General features: G+C 46.6%; 1 protein-coding gene across 1 annotated transcript in view; it reads right to left on the reverse strand.

The window, feature by feature from the left end:
• The window catches only part of zeb1b (zinc finger E-box binding homeobox 1b), a 46,916-nt gene that overhangs the window by 3,392 nt on the left and 16,356 nt on the right, over positions 1 to 27,168 (reverse strand). Inside the window, exons 2-6 of the mRNA XM_076761616.1 lie at positions 10,745 to 10,900; positions 5,226 to 5,387; positions 3,886 to 4,088; positions 3,077 to 3,182; positions 917 to 2,622 (exon numbers count right to left, since the gene is read on the reverse strand). Of these exons, the coding sequence (XP_076617731.1) occupies positions 917 to 2,622; positions 3,077 to 3,182; positions 3,886 to 4,088; positions 5,226 to 5,387; positions 10,745 to 10,900 (2,333 nt within the window). The remainder of the gene's footprint in view (positions 1 to 916; positions 2,623 to 3,076; positions 3,183 to 3,885; positions 4,089 to 5,225; positions 5,388 to 10,744; positions 10,901 to 27,168) is intronic.

Consider the following 27,168-nt stretch of genomic DNA (forward strand, 5'->3'; position numbering starts at 1 on the left):
CAGTCCTCTTGGTGACAGCCCTGGAAGATCACTCACACACCCAGTGAGATCTACATCCATCATTACAGGCCCATTACGTGTCTGCACAATGAAGAACTATTAAGGGCTATCATTTTTACAAAGCAGTGAATTCTGACATTTCTATATATGACTTATTGATTAGACTTTGGATGGTTTCACACTATCTATCATGTTCTCATAGTTTTTAACAATAAGAAGTAATGATCTGGACTGAAGGGTTTGACTGATCACTCCAAAAAGCGAAAAGCCAACTTGATTCCAATCCACTCGCCTCTCCAAATGCATGTTAAGAGTTTTAGAGTCAAACCTGTTTGCTGTGGCTGACCTCCAGTGAAACCAGAGGAAGAAAAACTAACTCTGAAATGCTCAGGAAGCTAAAAAAGCCGTGAAAATTTAAAAATAACTTTCCTCACTTGTATACAGCTGGCCACACGGTAACTGAGGAGTACTGAGAGAATGGATTAAAGCAATAGTTTAAAATGGAAAATATGCTTCTAAGCTATCTTGGCATGAGTCACCACTCTCATATCTGAGCATTTACTATAGAGCTATCAGCCGTCACTCAGCTCAGCACAAAGACTGGAAACAGCTAGCTTGGCTCTGTCTGAAGGTAACAAAATCTGCCTACCAGCCCCTCTAAATGTGACTAATCAACACATTACATCTTGTTTGGATTAGCCACTAGTTGCCAGGTAAACTAACAGTGATGAGAAAACTATCATGGTGACAAAGTCCAGCTCACAACCACCCATAAAACCACAACATGTTTTTACGCTTTAGTACGTGTATGAATTGAACAAAGAAGTCTAGGCTGATCTGTAGCATGCAGATACAAGAATGGTTTTTATCTTCTCCTTAAGAAATAAGTGTATTTCAGAAAAATTGGGTGACGTACCTTCAGTCCGTTGAGGTGGATGGTTTCCTGCGTCTCAGTCCCGGCAGGGCTGTTTGCTGTAGTGGTATAGGTGTAAGCCAGCTGGGGGATCAGGATAGTCTGTTTGTTGTTAGTGGCAAGTGCCCTTAGGCATTGCATTGTGGTCACAATGTCGAGGGGTTTGGCACTTGTCTGGCTGGCGTACATTGCGATGGGGCTGGCGCCCATGGCTGAGAGTGGCGATGCCTCTTTCTTTGTGCAAGTTAAGTTTAGGGGTTCATCCACATTGGTAGAGCCAGAGGAAGGGGAGGGGTAAACGCGGCCTTTAGCCACCACTCTCTCCACTTCCTCTCTGGCTGGCTTTGGCAGCGACAGGTCTAGGGGTCCCTCAGTGCTCTGGGGAGGCTGGGCTGGGACGGGACCCCCAGCTGTCAGGTTTAGTGGCGAGGGGGAGGCTGGTGACCTGTCAGTGCCGTTGACCTCTGCTGGGGTGGCTTCTGTTGGGCTATCTTGGGTCACAGATGGGCTCATATTGGCCGTGTCCTTCCCTGGGACCAGAGACACTACACTGTTAGCTTCACAGGTGTCCTCTTCCTCTGAGGGAGGTGTTGGGGCACCCAGTGATATCTGGCCCTCCTGCATTTTGTCAAACCACTTCTTAACCACATGGATCGGCAGGCTGACCGAGTCAGATATCTTGGCCAGCTCGTCCTTGGTGGGCTCTGCATTTAAGGCAAAGTAGGCCTTGAGCAGGGACAAGAGGTTTTTGGGCTGGTGGCAGAGTCCTCCCTCTGACAGCAGGGCAGCAACAGCAGACTCAGACTTATCTAGGCCTGCTCCGTTCAGCCTGAGACCATCTGTCTTGCAGTGCTTGAGGGCATGGAGCGCTTCCAGCCCACCGGGACAGTTATCACACAGGAGACAAGTTTTAGTGGTCTTTTCCTCTTTTTCTTCAGTCTCTTTGGGCCTGGTGCCTTTGATGGTCAGATCTTCTGGGAGTTTCTGGGACTTGAACGTGTCAGTGGTGGTCTGAGCTGGTGAGTTAGGCTCAGACTCTTTCTTCAGGTTTTGCGCTGTCAGCTGGCCCTGGTTGGGGTCCAAACTGTAGTTTATAATGATTTTTGCATTTCCATCCTGGCCTACAATAGGCAGACTGATGGCTGAGATGAGTTGCTGCTGCGGGGCATGGAGAGTTCCAGTGGTTAAACCCGAGTTCACCTGTCCCTGGCCTTTGGCATTGCTTTCCAGTACCTGGCGAATGACGTTACCGTCCACTGCCACTTTCAGAGCATTCTGCAGGTCTGCCAGGTTGATGCTAATGGGCGACACCAGCCCCACGGTGGGCAGGACCACGGCCTGTACTGTGCCCTGCAGAGGAGCCGCAGCACCATTGAAAATCCCACCGTTCATGCCGGTCACAGTTGGGGATGTTATCACCGTCGGCTTGTACTCGTAGTCCACAGGCTCAGTCTTGATCTGGTTGAGGGGCAGCTGCTCCTGCAGGGGCTTGCTGTGCTCCAGCTTCTCTCTAATCTGGGTGCGGAGGACTGAGGGCGACGTGGGCAGCACCGGTGATGGACCCTGGGTCTGGCTTTTGGCGTTCCCTAAGCGTGGTCTGCCGTTAACTGAGATGACGCTGATGCATTTCTTACTGCTGATGTGGGAGCTGTATGAGCCTGAGTGGGAGAACCGCTTCTTGCAGTTGGAGCACTCATAAGGTTTCTCTCCTGAATAAAACCACAACATGTATGACAGAGAGACAGATAGAAAGGAGGGTGGGGTGGGGGGGGGACAGATTTCCATTAGTGAATCAAGCTAAATGAGCATGCTAGGCTATGAGCAGTATGGCAGGAAAAAGCTCTAATGCATTTCAATGATGCTTAAACGCTGATGTAATGGCACCATTGGGAAATGCCCTTCTCTAATTGCTGTCCCATAATGCCAAAAGAAACACAATTATAGCACATTAAGGAAGAGCACACAATAGACTGAAACACGATGAAGGATATCTAAATACAGGCAATTGGCTCAAACATAAATAAAACATAAATAGTAGTTCAGTGGACACTGAAACATCTGTGGCCAGCAGATAATCACGGCAATGATGTACACACTACAGCGTCTCACGCGCACGCACACACACACACAGCGCTGCCATGGTGACAGGGGTTGTCCACTCACCGCTGTGGATGCGTAGGTGCTCCTTCAGATGATGCTTGTATTTAAATGCTTTGCCACATTCAGTGCACTTGAATTTACGATTGCCTCCCGACTGTGTGATGTGTCTCTGTCAGATGAGGGGAGAGGGGACATGGAGTGAGATACACAATGAAAACACAACCTTTGAACTGCTACTAATTCATGTCACAATGTCATTAATCAATCGGGGGCAAAAGCTCATGTTTATTTATCATGTTTGGAAGCGAGCAGCTGAAGAAACAGGGCTAACCTTCTATGTCTGCATAATTAAGAATTACTACAGCACTACAGAGGTAGTATGCTACTGAAACCAATTATGATTAATCCAGTCACACTGAAGAAAATGTAGACTGATGCATGCCAATATTAGAATATTACACTGAAGCAGAGAATATAAATAAAGAAATCGTTTTTAAAAATATGCACAATTGTGATTTTAGACTTAGTTTTTACCTACAAGGTTTCAATATTGCAAATTGTTCATGTTAATGAGTATACTTATTCATTATAATACCAGAGCAGTGGTATGCTCTTCAAAGAGAATTCAAGGATTCACAAATCAGCTGGCTGCATTAAACATTTGAATCCAATAAAGGGAAGTTTGTTAAAACTGGATTTTTACTTACAACTTATAGCACTAAGAGGATAAAAAAATAAAAAAAAAGACAGAAGAAAGAAAAAAATAATTGAAAGTCTTGAACATTAGAAGATAGTGGAATGGGAGATTTTACTCTCTCAGCAGAATGTTTTGTCAGTGTCCAGTCCTGACTAGTTCGTCAGTCAGTTCTTACCTGATCCCGTCCGCCCTTGTGGACTGTCATATGCCTCTCCAGTTGAGCGCGGTATGCAAAGCTGTAGCTGCACTCCGGGCAGCTGAAGCTCTCTTCGGTCTTCTCGTGCCGGTACTTAATGTGCTCCTTTAGAGAGCTGTAACGCTTGTAGCCACGTGCGCAGTACGGGCAGGTGAGCAGCTGAGAGAACGAATCAGGAGTTCCTGGGTGAAAAAAACACACAAGGAGAGTTGTAATGACATATGTTAGAGTGAAGGGGGGGGGTTAAACACATGGTTCACAGAGAGGGCTCTTTGATGTTGCACAAGGCCTGCCACAGTAACACTCCCCTGCTATCTCACCAATGTCTGAGAGATCCTCCCCCACAGGTAAACAGCACCCAGGTAACCAAATGGATAAAAGCTGATTCGCGAACCACCGTAATGCCTTCCTGTCATTATGAAAATAGCTCGCTGTGTTGCCAAGGCACGACTCGGTTTTATTTTTGCTTTTGTGCTTCTTGCTGACACAAAGCCCAGCGATTACAGCTTTCACGCGCTTGAAATTCCATCATTTGATTGCCTATTGTGCTTTCGAAGCCTTTCAAAAACACCCACACATGTAAGGAAAAGTGCGCTCGGTAAACAAAAGCCGCCTGCCGAGATCCAAACTGGTTAACAGAGGGTCTCAATTGCCCAGCTCCCACACAGGTAAAGCATTACTTCGTTAACAGGTGATGTATTAAGTTCCCCTGCGGGACAGGTGAGGGCCTTGGGATGGGAATGCACACACACATTATCGCCCAGGTAACTGTGAGTCAGAGCTCGTACATACGTGACAAATTTACTCAGGTGTTGCCGTTTCTCTTCCTCCCCTCCCTCCTCTCTTTTTTCCCCTCCGTGGTAGCAGGTAAAAGCCAAAAGCCCGGGAGCAATAAAGGCCCCAGTGTGCTGCACTTAACAAATAGCAGTGTGTGTAATGATGTCGGAGAGTGGCGTTAATGGGGTGGAGTTAACACCTGAGGTGAGACAGGGAGCAGGTAGAGCCGTCCCCAGGGGGCGAGTAATTACTGGGTAGGTGCAGTAATAGTGTGCGAGCTCAGTGACTGTGAGCTCTTGGATGGAAATAGTGGTGTGTGTTTCAGTGCGTGTGTGATTTAGGGACACTACACTTTGCTTGTGTGTGCTACTAATAAAGATATGAATGCCACTCAAAGCAATGAATACACAAAGCACATAATCATTTTACTGGGAAGGGATTTACGCACAGAAATGATCTTAATAAGAGAGTTTTTATTTATTTATTTATTTTTTTTGTGTGACATGAATGGGCTGTGAATGCCTAGTGGTGATGCGCCGTACCGTTCTCATCATGGACGCTGGCATCAGGGGTGCCCTGACGCTGAGGCTCGTCCTCTGGGGCCTCTGGGTAGATGACGGCCGTGTCTCCTTGCTGGAGCATCTCCTCCACTAGGGCGTCTGTGCTCATGTCATCCTCGCCGTCTGACACACAATCCTCCTTCACTGTGAAGCGACAAACACACACTGATTAGAGTCAAAAGAAATTATCGATTACCTCGTTACTTCGAGGCTTGCTTGTTTTCCTATCAATGCAGACTGTACATCTGAAACCTTAACCTTTGTGTATGAAATGCGATAAACCAATAATGTAGCAGTGTCACTATGGCTGAACCGGATCTGACAGTCCAAGCCCTTGATCGTGACAAGTTCACCAGCCTGGAATGATCCATACGGCGCTATGAAAAAAACACAAACACCCTGAATACTGTTGTTCACAATAGGATGAGAAAACTAATTAGCATCAAAGGCCACAGGCTACGGTATGAGCATCAAGCTCTTTGTAAGAACTGAATGGTAAGCCTCTATTCACAATGTTAGGTAAGGTACTTGTTGAGACTGGGACTAGTAATTAGGTGATGAATCTTGTTCTGGTGTATTGCGGCAGATAGATATCACGCAGGAACGGATGCATGCACACATGCTTGCACACACACACACACACACCACGCTCTGCTCTCTGCTCTCTGGAGAGGCTTGGCCTTCAGACTGTGTTTAATATCCCAGCAAACGAGAGCCTGCATGTGGGAGCCGAGCGCATTTTTAACTCCACATCACATGAGCCCGGCTAGCTGGTCTAACGAGCACTAATTACCAAGCTGTGGCTTATAGGAAGTGTAACCTGAGGATGGAGTTTAGGATGCACGAAAGCTTCCTTCCCTGTTTCCGTCTCTGCTCTCCCAGAGCTTCCTGAAGTGGATACCGGAACCAAGTATAGTGTGTCGGCGATTAAACTGAGCATTATTCCTCAATGGATATGTTAGTGTGCCTGTGTGTATCATTACAAGGAATAATTACAAGGGTGAGCTATCAGCTAAAAGCAAAGTTAGGCTACTGTGGATACTGTGCTTGTGTTTACTGGGCAGATGTTTTACAGCTTGATTTAAGAACTCCCCCTGCTTAAGAGATTTGAGGATTGTGTTTTGTGAATTGTGTGTGTGCTGAAAGACGAGCCCAGCTGTGTTCTCCTCGGAGATGGGAACAGGTGTAGCGCTCCATGACTCACCGACGCACACTGAATACCAGTACTCTTAGATACAGCCCGGCTCTGGTTTCCTCTGGTGCACCTCAAAAAGCCATGAAACAATATGAGTGCAGTCATTTGTTGCTATGGTTATTGAAGACCGTTTGAAGGAACCTCCCACTCTGTAAAAGACCAGTGAGAGATAATACGGAGAGAGAGAGGCTGTGTGCTGGTGAACTTGTGCATGTGTGTAAAGCAGAAGCCAGCAGCAGGTGCTGAGAACGCTGAATTGTGGAATTCTCATCATACAGCGGTGGGTCAGGAACACATTAGGGGCTGCTAACCCCCACATATCACACAGCTTTTCTCCCATGACCTCAACCGCAGCAACACCCCCCCTTGAGATGTTTGCCACATTTCCTTAGGATCATAGATGAACAGCTTATTCACTTCCTTTTCAAGAGTTGAGAAAATCAATACCACCCTCACATCTGTATACTTAATATGAAGCTAAAGCAAACAGCTGGTTTGCTTAGCTTAGTGTAACAAGGGGAAACAACTAGCCAGGCTCTGTAAGGGTAAAAAAGACCCCTACCAGCTCGCTGCTTCCCCCTGTTTCCTCACCTTACATTTAACAGACAGATATGAGAGTTGTATTGGAGAAGAAAGCACATAAGTGCTTTTCCATACTCATCTACATGTTTCCAATTAATTGTCTTATACATTTCATGCTTTAAAAACTTGTAAAACATGTGGGAAAGTGCTGATCTGACTGTGCTTCCATCCCCTGCTCAAAGGCAGCATCCAAACACCCAAACACACCTCTAGGCTACTAAATGTTGAGCATGTGTGTGAAGTACAGTCCCGGTTGGGGGTCTGCGGTGCAAAGGTATGACAAGCTGTTGTTTTCCCTCCTTGTGTGTGAGTGCGTGTGCGTGCGTCTGTTTGCCTCTCTCGGCTCTTTGTTAAGTACAGAGCGAGGCCAGAAGGGTTCACAGCCTCGCTGAGGCGGCCCCGTGTTATCAGGCTGCTCCCCTGACATGAAACATCACACAGGCCATTTATGTGCTGACGCAGGGATGTGAATGCACCACTGCACAAGTGGAAAATCAGTTCAAAAGCCCCAGAACGAAGCCCCCGTGAGGTTGTGGCAGGACATTCTGTTGCAGTTCGGATCTAAAAAAAGTAGCTTGTTCTTTATTTATTTTACAGCGTAACCTAACTTTGGTACATCTTAGAACAAAATCACCAGACCACCCACTCTCTCCACTCCTCTTTCCCTCGTTTCGTTCTCATCCCTCTCTGCCTACATCTCTGCAACATGATACAACAGTATCCCATGATGCATTTCCTGCCCTGGCCAACCTTTGTCCCCACTGCTTCCTGTGGTCGTGCATCCAGACCCGTTTGTAGATTCTATCTTGGATGGGAGAGACATGTCAGCGATAAGGATTCGCACAAACAGCTCAAATATTCCACAATCATTAGTTACGATGTTATGCCTTATCTCCCATCAACAGAAGGTAAGTCAGAGGAGAGATGTGAGATATTTCCAAGTTGAGGATGATTTGCTTATCCTTGGCTTAGTGCTATCAAGCATTTGTGCTGTGTGTCTCCACTGGACAATCTTCCCAGCTCTCTGGAGATTCTTCCTTTCCTGTCCAGAGGGGTGGCTCGGTTTTAACATCACATCGTGACATAAGGCGCGCAGGAATGTATGTGTTCCTGTGTGTCCACAGAGTCTCTGCTGCCAAAACGAACGAAATGGATTCGAGAGCAATTATAAGGAACGTCAAATATCATCACTGCCATCACAGGCCAACAGTGAAGAAACAGTCATTGTGTGTGAGAGCCTTGCAACTTTACTGCTGGTTGGAATAATACAGTGCAGCACAAGTGCCCATCAAACACACTCAACAAACAACCAGCTCATCTTCTAGTGGCCTTATGCTATATTTCCATGCAGCCGTTCACTCTCATTAAGTGCCACTGCAGCCTCATGATATCAAAGCCCTCCAGCTCCACCCTGCCCATTCTCTGAGATGTAATCACGCTCCTCAACTCATCAAATATAAAGGAGAAGCCCTCCCAGGTCAACACTCACTGCCTTTTCCTCCCCTGGAGTTAGCCAGCCTGTTCTTAGAGGGGAGCAGGCTGCAGTTTACTGCACCAACACCAGGCTTTTCCACCACCACATAATCATTTAGCAGTGAATGAGTAATGACAGCGAGCAGGGGGCCCGTGATACCATATAATCAAGAGGAATGATTCAGAACAAGAGAAACAGTGAGAGGGAGCGAGCGCACAAAAAAAGAAAAGGAGAGGAGAGATGGCAAAGCAGTGAAAAACCGCCCTTTGGTTTTGGAGCACGGCAGTCTCAGGAGAAGGGGTGTCAAGGTTTTAATTTGAAGAAAACTGGACTACGCTGAGAAGAAGATTAGTGGGTGGTGGTCACTTTTCAAGGCTGCACCACCTGTTCTTAGGGGTGGAACCAACAGAGGGAGGGATGAAGGAATGAGAGACGAGAGAAGTGTGTTTGTTTAAAGAACTGTGGCTTTCTCCGTGTTTCATCAGTCCGATCCAGAGTGACAGCAAAGTATGTATGATGTATGAGATGAGGGCGAGAGACAGTAAGAGAGCAAGAAAGAGAGAGAGGTGTGTGTGTGTGTGTGTGTGTGTGTGTGTGTGTGTGTGTGTGTGTGTGTGTGTGCACACATGAGTGAAGGCAAAAGAAAATTTGCCTGATCAGGCATAACTGTGGAGCGCAGCCAGCTCGCTGAGCTGTTTCAGTGTAACTCATGCTTTTGAAGTGTTTAATGTTCGCGAGGCCTGGCCAAAACCAATGACATTATTCTTCCTCCAACTTTCCCTTTATGCGAGGAGGTACAGCTGGAGAGCAGTGATGAAAATGACAGCATAGTCTGGGGAATAGGTGGCCACACTGCGCACAGGTCTGTGTTTTAAGTATGCACATGTACGTGCAAACTGAAACCCCGCAACTGAAACTGGCTGAGTCGAAACTGAAGTCAACTCACTGGAGAGGAATTTCTAAAAATCCCTCCCTAAACTGAAAGTGATAGGTCGCTGGACATTTTCGCTTGTGCTCACTTGACCTCTTGCTAAATCAAAGTCCACCTCACTCTCACACATCTCTCACCCATGAAACATCCAGCCAAAAGCTGCTAGGAGCAACACCCTAAAATAAATATTCTTGTGGCTGAATATCTAATTACATTTCATATGGGCTTGTCACAGTGTTGTACATACTGTATTTGGCATGGGGCTGAAAACTAACATTGTCAGACACACAGATTTATATGCGCATGCAGCATGAGGTCAGGGGAGCAACACAGAGGCCTTGGGCCCAGGTTGGAACACCAACATCCTTCAGCACCTGCAATTGTTTTGGAGGGGGGGGGGTGTGTGACGTCAGCCCTTCCTGTGGCAGTGGGCTGCCTCTGATGTCACTTCCACGCGGTTCGAGGTAAAAAGAAGTTCACAGCGGCCCCTCCAATGCCCACCAGTGCCATAAAGCTCTCCACTGGCTCTCTGGCTGTGAGGTTATTTTCTGTGCTTGAAGGTCTCTCCCTCTGTTGGCATTGTCTTTGTTTAATATCGTGCTTCCTGCCTTAGTTGGAAAGCCACCACGTGTAGTACCTGTTTCCTTACACTCCGTGTTTCACAATGAGACAAAGCCTGGTACTTAACTGTGCACAGATGTCAGCGAGACATTTCTTAACTTAGCCCGCATCGCGTCAGCTGAGGTCAAAATGAGACAGCAGCAGTCAAATGACTGATGTCGTAACAAAGCATGAAGACACATTGGCATTGTATGTGTAAAAAGCATTAGGAAGTAATGCTCTTATCCTGAGCAGATAGGAATAAATATCAAAGACACTTTTCCAGCCTAACCATGGCAGGACTGACAGTGAAAGGAGACACTTGCTATAAAAATATACATCTTAAGAAGTCATTTGTTCTCATACTTGAAATTAAGTGCTTCATTTGCCAGTGTAATTTGGATGATACTAGTGGCATGAAAGACCTTACTTTGCCTTGCCTTAATAAACTGGCAAATGTCTAAAGACAGTTCTGGCAATTGGTGAATCAAGCGCTCTTTTCCCCCACTGGCGTATTTTTTCATATTCTAGGAAAAGATTTTAAAGCAGAAAATAAGATTAAATGAGCACTTGTGCTGAACTTTTATGCAACGCAGAAAAGTGGAACAGAAGTCACAGAACATTGCGGAAATGGTGGGAAGGAATGTGAGGTGTGTATTTGCATGATTCAGTACGGATGTGTGTAATAACGTGCACTATGAGTGTGCGCCTGGTCTCACCTCCGTCCCAGCAGCGCTCTCTGGGGTGCTCGTCGTCTGGCAGGGTGCTGTCGCAGTCGGCCCCGTCTGCCAGGCTGCCTTCCTCCTCCACGATGTGCAGCTTGTCCTCGTCATCTGAGTCTGAGCCAGCCTCCACCACATTACTGTAGTTAGTCACTGCACAAGGAGACATTGGGGACAGAGGTTAGAATGGCTGATCAGATTGTGTCTATTTTTCAAAAGAGTCTTTAAAGGAGAGTGAATGGGTTACACATATTAAGTATTTTTCTCCTTGATAAAGATAATGGGAGGTGTACTGTATGTGCTTCTTCATTATGAGCACTGAATGTGAAAGGCCATGAGTTGGACAGGTTAAGTATATGTACTATGTCATTTAAATGTCAAAACTATTAAAGCGAATGGGTGAAGGAGATGGGGTTAGGGAGCTGGAAACACCAATTAAATAGACCATGGCCTAACTTCAGTGGATGAGTTGAAACTTTAAACGATCCCTGTGGGGAAAATGAGCTGTTAAGGCAGGAGAGAATAAAACAGGTAGGGCACTAACAACAGTGAACTGAGGGCTATTAAAACACTGCAACTGAAGATTTTGATGCCTCCGTGTAGTAAAAGTATATGCAAATGAAATTCGGAGAAATATATGAATCCACAGTGAAAACAAACTCTGGAACAACAGACTCCAGAGAAACAGAGAAAATTCACACTAAGACACTTGCAGACACACATTCAGTCCCAGTGTGTGAGATCATTAGATTGCAGGCTGAAGTGGTGTGTGTGCTGTGTGGGAGTCGGTGTGACCTGGTCGGTTGTGTTATGGGCTGAAGGAGCCAGGAGACACAGAGACAGCCAGCCTACAGAGAGGGTTATTACGGGGAGTAAATTTTCCTGACCGACTGTCTGCTTCAGATGTGTGTAAGTGCATGAGTGTGTGTGTTCCTGTGTCTTCTTTTCATTTCCAACCAGTTCCTCCATCTCTCAATTCCACCTGTGTTACTTCCACCCACTCTCCTTCCACCCCCCCCACCCCCCCCCTCCATCCCTCTGTTCCACTGAGAGAGCTACAGATCCTCTCGGAGGCCAAATCAATTCTCCAGTGAGAGCAGCCCAGTCAGCAGAGGGCCTGCGCTGCAGCACTGAAACTCCCTCTCCAGCTACTTTATCTCACATCATACACACTGTGCACAGTGCATGCACGTACACACACCACCTGCATTCACTCTCTGAATATGCACTGCCAGTACAAAGCACCTGAACATTTTTTTCCTCTCCATCTTCACTCACCCCCACCCCACTCGCCCACCTCTTTCTGAAGTGGCTGCTTATGTTTTTTGTCTGTTTCAATCAATGAGAATTGTTTTGGTGAGGTCTCTCCCTTTCTCTCTGCATTGTGCAGGTCATTACAACCAGTTGGTATTCACACAAACTCATAGAGACGTGCAGGGTTCAGGCTGAGGGGGAGGCGGGAGGAAGGAGGTGTGGGGGCGGATGGATGAAAGGTGGTGGAGGAGGAGGGAGAAGCACTGTTATTTGGCGAGTTGTTCGCAGGGTCAACACTGCTGTGCCGCAGCTGCGAAATCCTATCGGGGTTCATCAGGAGAGCTATTTCATTCTCAACCTCTTTCCTCTCTTCACACTGTTCCTCACTACACTATATTAGCTTTTTTTTTTCTTTATCATGACTTGACCGCTTCTATATTGTACTTCTCAAGAGGTACATTCAGCTCAGTTAGGGGCGACACACATCCCTTGTACACAGGTCGCTATCCAGGCTCGGTGCTATAGACTATTTAAGGTTCAAAACAGGCAAGCCAATAGAACAATTGGGAGCCATAAAGCTGGGATCCCATTCAAATCAACTGATTATTAATTGGATTTATGTAGGCTGTATAAACGTGTTCCTCTCTCTGTTGTCTGCCTTACATCACCTCCCTTCCTTCATTCCTACCTCTCTTTTCTGTCAGAGCGACTCTGCCAGGTGATGTATTGTCCATTCAGCAGCCCAAACAGGGTGCAACACTTCATTCTGAAACAGAAGGTGCTTTAGGACGAGTCTGAGAGGCTGTTTAGGGCCATAGCCACTCAGGTGTGGAGCTGAGGTCAGCGATTACAAAGGCAACACTCTCCGCCAGCAGTGTCAAGAGAAAATGATCAAATATAAAGCTGTAGAGAGAAAATCAATGTGCTGTGTGTGTGCAGATGGGAGAAGGCAACGGCCAGCAGGACAATAAAAGTTGGAGCTGCGAAGTACAGCAAAGGTTGGTGAGAGAAAGAGTAAAGGATTGGTGGTGATGGTGGTGTGGGGGGTGAACAGAGACGGTCTTCCTGTGCCAAATGGTTGGCGGTGTTGAAACAAAAATGTGTGTTCCAACAGGAGATGTAACACCTAGCATCAACAAAGGCTGCAGTCCCTTCTGGCTGACCGGCTGAGCGTTTGGACAGCTGGCCTCATTAGCGCTAGCATGCTAGCACACAACAGGAGGAAGACTCCTACGCAGCTGAGAGAGAAAGCATTGGTAGGTGGAGGAGGTGAAGAGCTTACTTCTGAAAGTTTACTTTCCTCCATAGGTTGCGGTGCGTTGAACACCTGAGAAAATAATAGCCTGTGACTATGGCTTTGGCTTTAAGTTAGTCTGTAACCCTTGGCTACGTAGATCACACCTTTACTATACCCACCCACACAGAAACATTCTATGGCTCTGGGTAATAGGACACAAGCAATCCAAGCTCAACATAGCCTCGACATAACATGCCTTGATTACATGTATCTGCATGACATGATAAGTCAGGCCTTTACCAGAAAAAACCTAATGCATCATGGTCCCAAGTCCAACTGTTATTGATGCTAGCAGACAAGCTGATGTGGAATGAAAGCCTCTCACTGTGTTATTAACTCTTCACCTACACATCTTTGAAACATGCAAAAGATATGTGCTGTAGCTGTCGATGGCCGGAATTCCCCAGTAACACCTCAGCAGATGACTGAAGCCAAATACGCATGAGTTTCTTCCCCCTCACCATCACTCGTCACCTTCTTTCCCCCTTGCAAAGTTCCCAGAGTCTATTGAAGGACAGTGCCAGACAGTCCATGTCAGCCTCACTTAAATATGCCTGCTGGAGAGAAAGCTGTGTTGTTATGACACCTGCCAGGCTGTATCAATTACTGACAAAGGAATGGGTGACTGGGTGGGTTACTCCCAAAACAGGCCCAACGTTATCTCATCGGAGGCTATCACCTTGGCAGATGAGTCGTCACTGATCTGTCAGCACAGTACATGAAGCTCAGCGTGCCCAGTGACACGGGTTCATTTAGCAGATTCTGTCCTGTAATTGAGCAAACCTGCTGGCACTTATTTTAGGGTCATGATATCTGATCCTGGCTGGTCAATGAACAGCACACTTTTCAGGTTCTTTAAATCACTGTCATACAGTCTAGAGTCATACTTGTACTACAGCAGATAGTTTGATTTGAGCTTTTGCAAACTGAGGTGTGTGAGAGAGGAATGGCGATATCTCAACCTCTGTGGGAGTGAGCTATCTCTGTGCTTTGAGGCCCTCAAGGTGTGAGTGATTGGCTTATTAGCTGAGCTTTAGATGAGGACGCAGAGAAACATATACAGCCTGTGAACAAACACATTACTGTCTGAAGCAGCTTTCATCTTGATTCATTACCTATACATCTGTAAAGACCCCCAAACCCATATGTCGTATGTGCAGGCCGACAGCCCCATACCAGAATGTGTAGGAGTTATGTCTGGAATGTCCAACCAAAACACTTTTCTCTGAGTTTGGCTCTTAAAGAGACAGATCAAAGGGTTGCTCTCTCCCTGCTACAAATTTCAGTCAACTGACTGACACATATTCTGAGGTCCGCTGTTGTTCTGCTTGTGATTAGACAGATTGACTCATCATGAACAGCAGCAACTATTTGTCTGGCCCTCTACCTCTCTTCTGTCCCTATATTTAGCCTCGGTACAGGCTCCCTCATTGAGGTACGCCACTTATCTAATTTGGAGCTCAGGGCCAGTCAGGCAGCAGTGGAACTACCACAGGCATCCTCAAAGAGAGCAGACCCTGCCGTCACAGAGTCTGCCCTTGCGGCTCTGCAATGCCATTTTCTCAGGGAAGCCAACCACTACAAAAAAACCCAGCTCAAACCAAAGTAAAACAAAGCCGTGCCATTCAAAACCTCAAGTATGCTGTCTCAAGGTGAGGCGCCTCATTCAGCGCTGAGGTAAACGCTGCTGGTTTTGTTAAAACAACAGCCTTCCTCCCACAGAGTCAGGAAGGTCAACTCAAGTGCCGATAACAAAACAAAAGAATTGGGGATTTTTCATGGTTAGCTTGTTCGCAGGCTGCCTCATACTTTCTTGGCCGTTTAGGTCAGGCAAAGGCTGTTTGGTTCCCGTAGTTGAGAGATATAACTGTAGACACATAACAGTATCCCTTTACACAGTCAATTAGCTGTACAGGGCACTAGGGGTCCTAAGAGACTGTTTCCCAGCAAGTTTAGCCTTGCCTTGCAGCTAATGCCAAGTCTCCCCACCACACATGTCTGCCAACCGTACCAGAGGAGGCCAGTCACATCAAGGACCAATCATATCCTGAACCATTTCTCCATAGACACGCAGCACAACATTCAGCACCAAAAACTCCCCAAACAACATCAAATGACTCTTGCTCACTATTCTAAGTAAGGCTGGGGCGGCAAAAAGCAGAACTATTAGTATGGACTTGAGGCAAAAATAGGCCAAACCATCCTGAGAATTAGTCACTCTTCATGCACTTCTGTATTTACTTGTGCCGCAGCTACTTTAGATGTCAAACGTTCCATTGATAGACTCAGGTAAAAAAATTCAACTAGGCAAATAACAATACAATACATGGCTAACGGTGATAATATGTTAAGATTATCCCATCAAAGTCAAAGCACTTCAGCAACCTGTAGATTATAGGAATCGTTTGAAATGTGAACTAGAAGACAATGGGCTCTTGACTTCCTAATGACGCTGATCAAGGTTTTAGCATGTGAGCTAATGGGCCTCTGCGGGTCACTCATCTCCCATCTGATGAGCACTTTCCATGATAACACTAATGCTAATGGAAGCTATTGTTCTCTTAATCTGCATGATGACACTTCGAAGTGTAAAGGAAGTCAGTGGGTGTTAATGAGTGTTAGGAAAAGCGAAAAGGACTTAACTGCGCCGCAGAGAGTGTGCAATGCTTTTCAAAAAAGAAAATTATTAAAGCTTGCCTAATATTGCTTTCCACGTGCCTTTATTACTCAGGGTTAGTCCTAATAGTACCTAAATGACAGCCACATAACAGACTGAGGGTAAGTCACAGGCTATGGTATTTGTCTCTGGGGCTAATGAGCACGGTGATGAGCCACACATTCTGTTACACTGGGCGTCCTCTGAGAGTTGCTTCTGGCTCCTCTCAGCTCTTCTAAATAAGGCCAGGTGGGCTGCTATGGACCCGAGGGTGCGATCACACCACACACGCTCTCTCACACACACACACAATCCACAGCAATGCCCCGGCCACCAAGTTTACACTTGTCTCCCAACCTATGTTTATGTTGGAGGTGAGACAGCCCCATCCACGGTAATAACAGTGGTACACCTAAGTGAGAGTAAAGAGAGTGTGTGTGTGTGTTCTGTACGTTAAGCCGTTTAAAGGCATGCTTGGCATGTAGAGGGCTTTCAATCATTCTCGATGGTCGCATGACCACTTGGCTGCATATCCTTCAGAGAAGGCCATGTTGAGCTATTAGCCAATGTCCAAATTCACCAAACACAAAAAGTCCAAAAAACGGATGCCAACCTAACAACTCCCACAAACACATCCACACACCTAAACTCTGTGCTACCCACTTACAATATCTCAATACCCCCCCCCCCGCCCCCCCATCCATGGCCTGCTGCAGTTCTCCAACACTCAGCAGGTCTGTGGTGAGAGAATGTCCACCCAGTCAAGCAGTCCAGCTACACACACTGTAGACAGGTGACTGAAAAAGCAGTGATGTAGAAGGTGGATAAGAGGTGGGTGAGCATGGGGGAGGAAAAAAGAGAGATGAAGAGAGGAAACATCTGCTGTAGATTCTGGTAAGCCCAGAAAACCTGCAGTCACGCTTCCGACAACTACCTTACTTCTGCTCTCTTTTTAACCTCTCTGCTCCTATTTAAATGTTTTTTACACTTGATCTGTCACTGATTTCCTCCTTTGTCTCAGTCAGTGCTCCCAGCCATCAGGCTATATGCCAAGTAACAACAAACTACGCTACCTGAGCTCGACCGCATATTTAGCTCGATTTTATTCACTGATGACTGCACTGGAAATCACCTCACAGAAACAACACCAAAACAGCAATGCAAATATTTAGCTAGCACCAGGAAACTATCAGCGCACACCTGGGTAAACAGTTGTTTCTCTTCTGTTAGCGGCTGTGTCAAGTTAAGTGCAAAACCTCTGTAATACCAGGCAGGCAACAAACACAAACCTGGCTAATGTTGCGTCAGCCTCCGTCAAACCTCATTGGGGTGTCACAGGCAAAATGAAATGTCCCTGTCACCTCTGCTGTCAGACTCCATTCAGGCTGCAGTTACACACTGATAGGATTTGAAAGCTGCGCAGTGGTATAATGGTCTTCTTCCCCTTTGATTTTGCCAGTTTGTGTCTAGCGTTGACATTTTGAGTGGAGGCTCTGTGAGGGTATTATTAGAGCAACTGCCTAAAGGTATTCAGCCTATTTAAATGTAGTCAGTTACATCAGTAGCATCAAACTTCATTACATAGCTTGTTTCCTTTTACTCCAACCACTTCAGCACTAATGACAGCAAAGTGACTGGGTCAGCAGCTACTGTTTGAGCCCACACGTGTGAAAACCATCCACTCATGCATTAAGGCTGGGCAATGAGCAAATGTATCCAGAGGTGTGATAATCATTTGTCGTCAACAAGTGGCAGGCCAAACTGCTGAGCCTGTTGTGTGTTGTCAGACAACAGAACGCAATTTCACATCTTGATCTGAGCTCTGTCATACATACGTGCAGGTCAGACGGCTAACACGCTAGATGCTACCAGGCCTAACAGCTGACCCGGGACGCATTGAGGTGTGTGTTTAAATATATGCAATGAGCAACAACAGTGTTATCCAACCTGCTTGTGTCGTGCAGGTCTATATTAGGTTAGTGTAGCACAGGGCCGTTGCATTTTAGGAGCAGGTGACTGGACATTCCTGCCTGTATTAGGCTTGACAGTTTACTGTGGGGGAGTGCAGAGTTGGGAGAATTACTCTAGCCTATGAGGACAGAGGGAGGTACACTGCCAAAACAATTCTCCAAATGGAAAACCTCATTAAATCTTACCTGTAAATACACCTCACTGCACAGAATTATCACTGGCATCAATAAATTCAACCCAGCCCCTCAGTTCATTAAGGAGACTGAACATCACCGTCATCAGCGCTGTCACATATTTACTCTTGTCAATTCTTCACTCGAGTTGAGACTGTGTTTGTTATGTAGATTAATGCAAAGATTGCCAGTCGGCGGCGAGAGATGTGCACACAAACACAAAAGAGAGCAGAAAAGGTAAACAGAGGGGAATGATGGCAAGGTGGGAGGAGAGGAACTGCTAATGGCTTAAAAAGACAAAGCTGGCCTGTCACATACAATGCTCATCTGAACTGATGACTGCCCCAGGGAGGGAGTGTCACACAATGTCAGAGAGAAAGAAAGATGGAGAGAACACAGGAGAGGTGGAGGCCGGGAGAAGGAGACAGAAAAGGTTGAAACGAGGGTAGCTGTTCAGAGAGGAAAATCGAGTGAATAATAAAATGACGGTAAGCGACAACAAGCAAGTGACAGGAGGAAAGAGAGGCAGAAAGTAAAGGAGTGAGGTCAACAGGCAGCATTTACTGTACGCTGGTGTGTGGGCATTCTCTGGTCGCCTGCGCCTCAGTAAAGGTCAGGCGTTGACGCTGTGTCTCTGCCTGACAGACGTCTCAGTGAAGGGACAGGCCGTAGGGCAACACACACACATTTGCACACGCTTGTACACACATTCATGGACAGGTGGAAGTGCAGAAATAACCTAGAAGTGCCTTTTTGTTTATTGGTTACATCTAATTATACAACCGTTGCAAGTCCCCCATTTATAGCAATCAGCAGGTCAGCACACCTCAGTGAAGCCCCGGCCGAGATCCATGCTGACAACCTACTGTGGCTTCACTAATTCTGACACTAACACGCAAAAGTGCAGCGAGAGCTCTTCCTTTTTGTACAAAATCCTCCTCTTTGTGGCATTTTGACAACAGCTGACCGCTCTCTCATTTCTCCAGAATGTCAACTCTGTCACAAGACACCCGAGGCCAAACGTCCTGGACAACCCCTGACACGCACACAACACATAATCAAACACACTGCCCGGGGCTATCGCTCACTTGTCACAGTGGTTTCTTGTTATTCATGTGAGGCAGGGAGAGAAAGGGGTTAATGCCGTAAACTTACATCCACAAAAGCTCTTTTGTCACCTCAGTCCTCCACCAACATGCCCCCTCCCCACGTCCTTTCCCCTCTCCCCAGGCAAAGTGGCTTTTCCCCGTGTGATCAGGAAGGGTTAGCCCCCTCTCCCCACAACATAAGCCTCCAGGGCGACTACAGCTGAAGAGCAGTCAACCAGTACTGCTCACACCATTACCCTGCTGTTAAATGACCATGAGGGTGGACTACAGGCGGCCTGTCGGATGGACAGCTACAAAAATCTGTCTTGTTAAACCAGGCGAGAAAGAATGGGTACATGTGTGTATACATGTTGCAAGAGCTCACCTAAAGTGTGTATAAGGGGGTCAAATGAATCCAGCATGGCCGTCTCTGAGCTCAACACCTTCTCCTTTCATCGTGACTGTACTTGTTATGACTAACACATAAACTATGATTTGCAGAACAGGGGCGGACAGATGAAAAATCACAGGCTGAGTGAGCAGCGCCGTTGTTAATGCACCCTCTCAATGCGGTGCTGATTGGTGAAATGGCTGAGGCAGCAGGTAAATGCAGGTCGTCGTGTATTGATGTATTGATGGGGCCTTTTTTTTGTCCATTACACCCAGAGGTGGTGGGATGGTGCGTGGGCGTTCGTCTGGTTGCCACCAGCCCGGGAGACCATTAGTTTGCTGTGTCAGAATTCGAAGGGGAGTATTGACAGTCCAGCTGGGGCAATCGATAGGCGCAGATCTCTCACTCCCCTCTGCCATCTATGGTAATGGACCTACAGTGAGTCAAACACTGCTGTTGTGGGACTCTTGTGTTATATCACCTCGCTTAGTGTATTCCAGCGTTGTAAACAGGAGAAAAACGAACTGTTGCTTTTGAGCGTGGAAGGGGAACACAAGTGAGTCAGCCAGACTCTGACGCTGAATTGATTGATTATGTGAGAATAGTTGGACCAGTTCAACTGCCAACCAAGTAACGATGATACTTTTTTCTGACTGCATGCGAGCTACATACAGCTGTCTTGTCCTTCATTCAGCTTAGTCATGTTCTCTTCTGTTCTGGTCAGATGCTGGTTGCTGCTCCCTGAGGCTGAGAGATGGAGGCCAGTCCAGGGTTTCTAGCATGTTACGGCCAACAGGGTGGGACCTCGATTACCCAAGCACACTGCAATCATTGGACAGAACTCTCGGGACTATCCCATGTGATGTCACCCGCAATGTGAAGTCATTCAACAGGGAACAGCCAGATGTTTTCTGGGATAGATCCTCCTCTCTTTCATGTCAAGCATCCCTGAGTAGAAACACTTAAGATGCCTATCTGATAACAGTTCTGTCCTTGGAGCAAAACAACATCTATAAAGCTTATGGTTGTGTATCTCTGCACTTGATAGCTGTGGAGAAAGTGGAACGTTTGATTAGAAAAACCTTTCCCTTTGTGTTCTACCATTCTAATGTTATATACTGTAACAATGTCTCACCAAGGACACCCTGTAGCCCTAAACATCAGTGTTGTTGCAATCAGTCACATCACTGTTGTTGTCAGTTCTTGGCGCGTTTCCTGACCTGCATCCACATAATGACTCATCACAGCTATACAGTTGTAAGGGCAGCTAAGACAGCTGGGGTAAAACCAGCGTGGACAGGGCTCGCTCTTTGTTTTCCTGACACTACGGTGGCTGAAGCGGGTCAAACCGAGCCGTGTTTTGCCTGTGTGAGCTCCCTGTGGTTCAGGGGGAATTCCACTGGGCAGTGTGTGACCCTGAACACTGGCCTTCCTGTTCGACTGTGGTGATGTGCTCTGTAGCCGAGGGGAAGAGGAAAGAAAGACAGTTCTGTGCGAGGACTAGCTCTTCTTGTCACACCACACCACCAACACGAGTGTGACTTGTGTTGATGGTTGTGTTATAGCTGACTGTATGTGTGTGTGTGTGTGTGTTTGTGTGTACCGGTGTGCAGCTGTTGTCAGCCAGATCAGTGATAACACTCTGGCTTTTAATAAACTCAGCAGGAGTGTGTATGCTTTAGTGTCTTCGTGTGTGTGTAGCTTGCTGAAAGGTCCTGGGCGTGTGATTGATGGGAGCTTTAGCACAGTAAACACATGCACACACACACACACTGGAGGTGGGTGGAGAGAGGGGTGGTCATATGCAGCAATTCTCAGCTAACATTATTCATCCTGTGTTCATCTGTGTGAGCTGAGCCCACCATTCCCCATATTGATGAGCCGGGCGCTGTGTATCAGTCACTTTATTTACATGGTTACACACACACACACATTAAAGAATGGAGGCAACTTAGAGCATTTTGGCTCTTTTGTTTCTTATATGCTGACCTTCTTACATTTGCTATTCGGATGATGGGGTGATTCACAGAAAAGAAGGCTGGGAGAGGGCGGCCGAGAAGGAGAGAATGCAGTGAGGGAGCAGGCAGGGAGGAGGAAAGGTTATTTTGGAGTCTCTGAACTGTAATCACCACATACAGCTGCTTCCTCCCAGGTGCTCTAACTGGCCATCAACAGAGAGAGGGAGGAAGAAAGTAGAGAAGGGTGAACAGAGAGAGTGGCTGGCTCTCCAAAGGAACAAGAAATACTCATGTAGTAGAGGTACTGCTGTTGCTCTTGTTTATAACTAGCCGCAATTGCCTCTTATCAGTGCATAACTAACCTTAACCGCATTGTAATACCTCCCTGTTGTCCGTCGCAGACAGACTGCAGGGTATTTCCACACATCTTCTCCTAGTGAGCACTTGCAGGCAAGGGGAAGTTTTATCTTAGGAGTAGAAGGAAGTTGAAGGGGCTATCACAGAGCTGACACAACACTTCCAGTACCTGACAGAGGAGACAGGATGGTGACTACTGTCAGAGGAAGCTAGCCTGGCTGTGAATTATGCCAGACAGCATGTGACTCGCTCGCATAGTCGTCAGGCCAAACAAGCAGCTGCTTTTGGTCTCTGGCACCCTGGTATACACATTATGTTAGTCATTTAGTCTTTTTATGTTCATTTAGCCAAGTTAGTTAGATGTATAAATGTACATTGACACACAGTGTAACATAGGTACAGTGTGAATGTATACGTAATTCCACAGTGCAGTTATGCCATGGAGGTACGTGTCTAAGTTAATCTTATAACCTAACACTGTTAACTCATTAGCTGGCTCACTTCATCCCAAGACCAGGTAATGAGCTGATGAGTCTTAACTTCTTCAACGAACGTCTTAATGTCCAAGTGACATGCATGCAGGACACACCAATAACCCGGATTTCTGTCCCGATATGGTGGAACCAACAGCTCGCCACGACATGAGACCTGATCTAATGCAAGAACTGGGACTTTTAAAGCATCATGAAGGCTTACAGGGTGTGACTTACAAGCACACAGGCATAAAAAGTTACCAACAAATGCATTACCACTAATGTTCCACAGTGCTTCACCTCTGATGCATGTTTTAAAAATCTTCCACTGTGAGGCACAAACACAATCAATCATACACCCAACAGGCGCACCCACTCACAGTTATAGGTGTTGCTGTCTGAGCCCAGAAAATACATCATACAGTGGTTCACATGCATTACAGCAAAAGCTTCCAGGGTTGTGCACCAAGCGTGTTGCGTTCAAATAAAATCCCTCCATATGGAAGATTGCGGGTGCGTCCCTGTAAGTCATCCACAGCAGCCTCCCATTATTGTCCAATAAAAGCAGTTGGCGCCATGTGAGCTGCACATGTCACCGCCAAGAGCTCCACTGTCTGCGGCATTTCCAGCCTACACACAGTAACACGGTGGATCCACCAACAAATTTGGATTAATAACACCGCTAGAGTGAATACACAAACCACCAGCACAGAGTGGATTACAGTGACAGATTAAGAGAGATGGGGGGGTGGAAGAATACCTGAATGGATCCCTAAATTAAATCAACAATGTATTCTCATGTATAATGTATAGAAGGCAGCCTGCCATAGTGTTTAACTCTATATTACAGCACAGACTGGGCATCCTGTACTATAGATAAATAGCACATGAAAAGTCAGTCAGTCCAGTCTAAATGAGTCATTACAATACAACTTTTTTCATAGTGTGACAACTTTTTATCTGTCAACTGAAACTCACATGCTGACATGCCTGTGCACAGACACACAGCCCGCAGAAGCATCAACCTGCTCACATGTGAATAAAATCAGCAGCGATGATACAGAGAGCGGCGCTGAAAGACCAACAAAGGTTAATCTTGCAACATTTCCATCCTGCTAAGACCGACGTTCCGACTCTGGCCAAACAAAACCTGGCTGATAAACGCGGCGGTGGCATCAAAGCTTTACAGATTACAGATTACCATCAAATCAGCCCATGCGCCGCTGCCATGGACAGGCACCTGCTACTTTACTGTAATGTTCCTTTTCCATGGGGCTGGTGATTGGGGCACCGAGCATGTGCACAGGGGGCTGATCTGGACCTTTATACACAATAGCTTTTCATGAATTAGAGAGGTCTCCGTGAGATGATGGGATGCTGGGTGATATCTGGACAAGCTGGACTGTTTTTTTTTTTTCTTTTTTAAGATGCCTGGGTGTGTGCCAACATGTTTCTGCAGATGCCAGCTTGTTTCACACTCTGAGGGTTACTATACATCTGGTCTCTGCTTCTAAATGCATACGTTTATATTTGTGCAGCTACAGAATGTATGCCATGTAACCCCACTGCCGTGTTAACTGACTGTGATGACCGTCTAGCTTTTTTTTTTATAACATGCATACTATGCCAGCCTCAACCTTCCCAAAACATACCGTCACAGTGGTGCAGCTTGCTGCCTCTCTGCCCCCGTCACTCGCCTGTGCCAGCAGCACTGTGAGGATTAAAGGAAAATCCTGACCTCCTCATCCACCTCTCTTTAATGCCTCCGCTCATTATAAATGGCTCCTGCAAAACTAACTGGCTGGATTACTGCTCAGGTGCGCACCCAATCCCCCGCCTACTTCTGCTGAATGTAACAAAACTTCACATTTTGTGCACACACACACACACACACACACACACACACTACTGCACCCATGACACACATTCCTTACACTCCAACCCAAGCACAACTGCACACACATGCAAAGACGCACAAACAAACAAAAGATTCCCAGTTTCTTAAAGGCATCAATGATCTTTGTTTCCACATGTCTTCAACCAATGGTACCATTTATGTAAACTGATTAAGATGCAGCAAGTGCAGCCCAGCGAGGGCTAAGGGAGACAGAGTGAGGGTGAGGCTTACAGTCCACAGGATATGCTGATATTCAATTTACCTGCCCCGCACACACACACACACACACACACACACACACACACACACACACACACACACACACACACACACACACACACACACACACCCCTCCCTACACCCTCAAAATTCCACCAGCGGGGCAGAAATGCTCACTCCTGTCTGTCTCCCTGCCAGAGTCGCTGGCGTAGCACTTTTCTCCATTTTCATCGCCATTCTTAACCTTTATCTTGCTCCTCTCCTCCCATCGTCTGCTGTCCTCCTCTCTTTATCTCTCCCTTTTTTTTTTCAAACGGACTCTTCACAGGGAAACAAGGTTGTAAAGGTGGGAGATGCTGATATTGTTAGGTCTGTGTGTGCATGCATGCGCGTGCACTCTGCATGAAGAACTATATAAGAGAGCCTCAGGGCTTATATCCTGGGGAGGATTTTGGCACACTGCCAGCTAAATGGCACTGGTGGAGGCATATGAGTTCTCTATGGAGTGTCATGGTATTGTTTTTGTGCCTTTATGCCTCTGTTTTACTGTGTAAACGTGATTGCAAGCTTCCTCAAATGATGTTTTCAAGGTTTTTAAAACCTTTTTATGCCACTTTGAAAGTAACATGAGACCAAATTTAATAAACCAGAAAACAATTACAAATGTAGAACTATTGGAACACGAATCTGAACTGAATACAGAGTGGGCTGAATTCTCACTGGTCTATCCAGAAACATTTTTAAGAGCTAAAAAATCAATTGAGAAAATGTTCAGACATCAGAAAAAGGCTACTAGAGACTAGAGTCAGACTTTTAAATGCAACTGTAACCCTAACACGTACACCTGTACTGTATTTGTGCTTTCCTCCAGCCTCGATGGTCTGTCTTTGTCACAACCTGGACTCACAGGTATCAAGAGAAACCCAGCATGCATATTTCATTCACACCCACCTATTAGTTATGTACGGAAGACTAGGCAGGTACACTCGCACAGCGGCCGTTTGTCTTTCTAATGGAGGGGGAACAGCAGCAACTACAGGCAGAGAACAACTCTCATGCTCCTTTAATGGGAATGAATAAAGGATGAGTCGAGGCTCAGACACCAGGTTAAGACGCTGTTTAGCACCTCTGGCCCAGAGCCCGGTGTTGGAGGCAAGGATGGAAGGATGGAGAGATAATGAGAGGACAAATGAGAGGACAAAGAGCGGGAACACATCAGATAGACCATCAGGATGCATCACGAACCAGGTGAATGATAGATTAGATATACTGAGAGCACATTTTGGCAAAGAGATGCACAACTTTTTAGTGACTGCTGTAACTAAATGCTGCATGCAGCATTCAGAAATTGTAAGGAGATTTTTTCCACAGTGAACTCTAACTAAGCAGGGAGGCAGAGACAGCAGAGAAAGCTCCTTGTTGACACTGAGTCTGGTTCCATACGCCTCCACAGACCTCTTCTCTTTGATCCACCTTGGGAGAAAATGAAAGGCATTGAAAGAGGGAAAAAGCAACACAGGGAAGAACAGGGACCTGGAAAGAGGGATCTAAAGCAGTGCCTTTAAGAAAAAGCCGGTAGTTTTGGGGAGAAGGTAGGAAGGGACAGGTGGTAGTGGGACATGGCAGCGCAGCTTAATCGGCTATGTCAACAGTCATCCATCGGTGGGCTGAGAGAGCAGAACAGGCTGTTGGATGGTGATGGCTAAACCTGCCAGTCTGATACCTCAGACAGAGTCATAATGGCTGCCACCTGCCCTGGGTTACAGCTAGTAGAAAGACCTCACGGCAGCAGCTGGCAGCACCTGTGCTCAACAGTCAGGTCACCACATCAAAACAAGTCTGAAGGATTAGACGACTACTGGGGGTGGAGTCGAAGGGAGCCTGCAGAAGCCACAGACAGAGAGACATTTTCAAGATGCTTTGCTCCCTGAACTGGGACCAGTGGAAAGAGCACTGCAGCTGCTGTGATGGCCAAACCATAAACCATTTCAGAAATATGAAAAACATCATTGGCTTTGTAGCATTGTAGCTGTACAACAGTAGAGTCACTCAGATCACACAGAGGAGGAACAAAGTGTTAAGTACTGTTTGCTGACAATGACAGCTAACCCCAACTGTATAGCACTTTTCCCACAAAAAAAGGAAAAAAAGAACCAGACCAGTGTGAACGCAGCTTCCTGCACTTTCAAGCTTTCAAGGTCTGGGGAGTATTTGAGGAGCTGTGGGTGATGGCTGCTGCCATGTGACATGGTGTGAGTGCATCTTATTTTAGAGTGAGAGGTTGAGATAAGGTGTTAAAAGGAGAGGAATGCTGAGCTGTCCTTGTAAGCCTTGATGCACGGTGGATGTCATCTCCCCTCCCAGGTTAAATTCTTTGATTACAACCACTCAAAGATCTCCCCTGTAATAGTCTGTCCTTTTTCTCTGAGTGATTCCGACCTCTGCTCGTGCTCTCTCTTTCTCTCTCTCCTCCGTCGTTGCCTTCTTCTCCCTCTCTCTCCCTGTCTTTCTCCCTGCCCCACACAGCAGTTTATTTAGCTGCCATGTTTACATTCCTGTTCAGTCAGCCTCTCCCAGGGGAGGATGACTGGATCCGAGCGCTGTGGCTGAGCCTCTCTCTCTTGTGGCTCAAGTCAGTTACATGATAGTTACAACAGATAGCAGAGGCAGACACATACAAGCATGAG

Source organism: Chaetodon auriga, chromosome 21 (assembly GCF_051107435.1).
Source record: "Chaetodon auriga isolate fChaAug3 chromosome 21, fChaAug3.hap1, whole genome shotgun sequence".
Classification (NCBI taxonomy): domain Eukaryota; kingdom Metazoa; phylum Chordata; class Actinopteri; order Chaetodontiformes; family Chaetodontidae; genus Chaetodon; species Chaetodon auriga.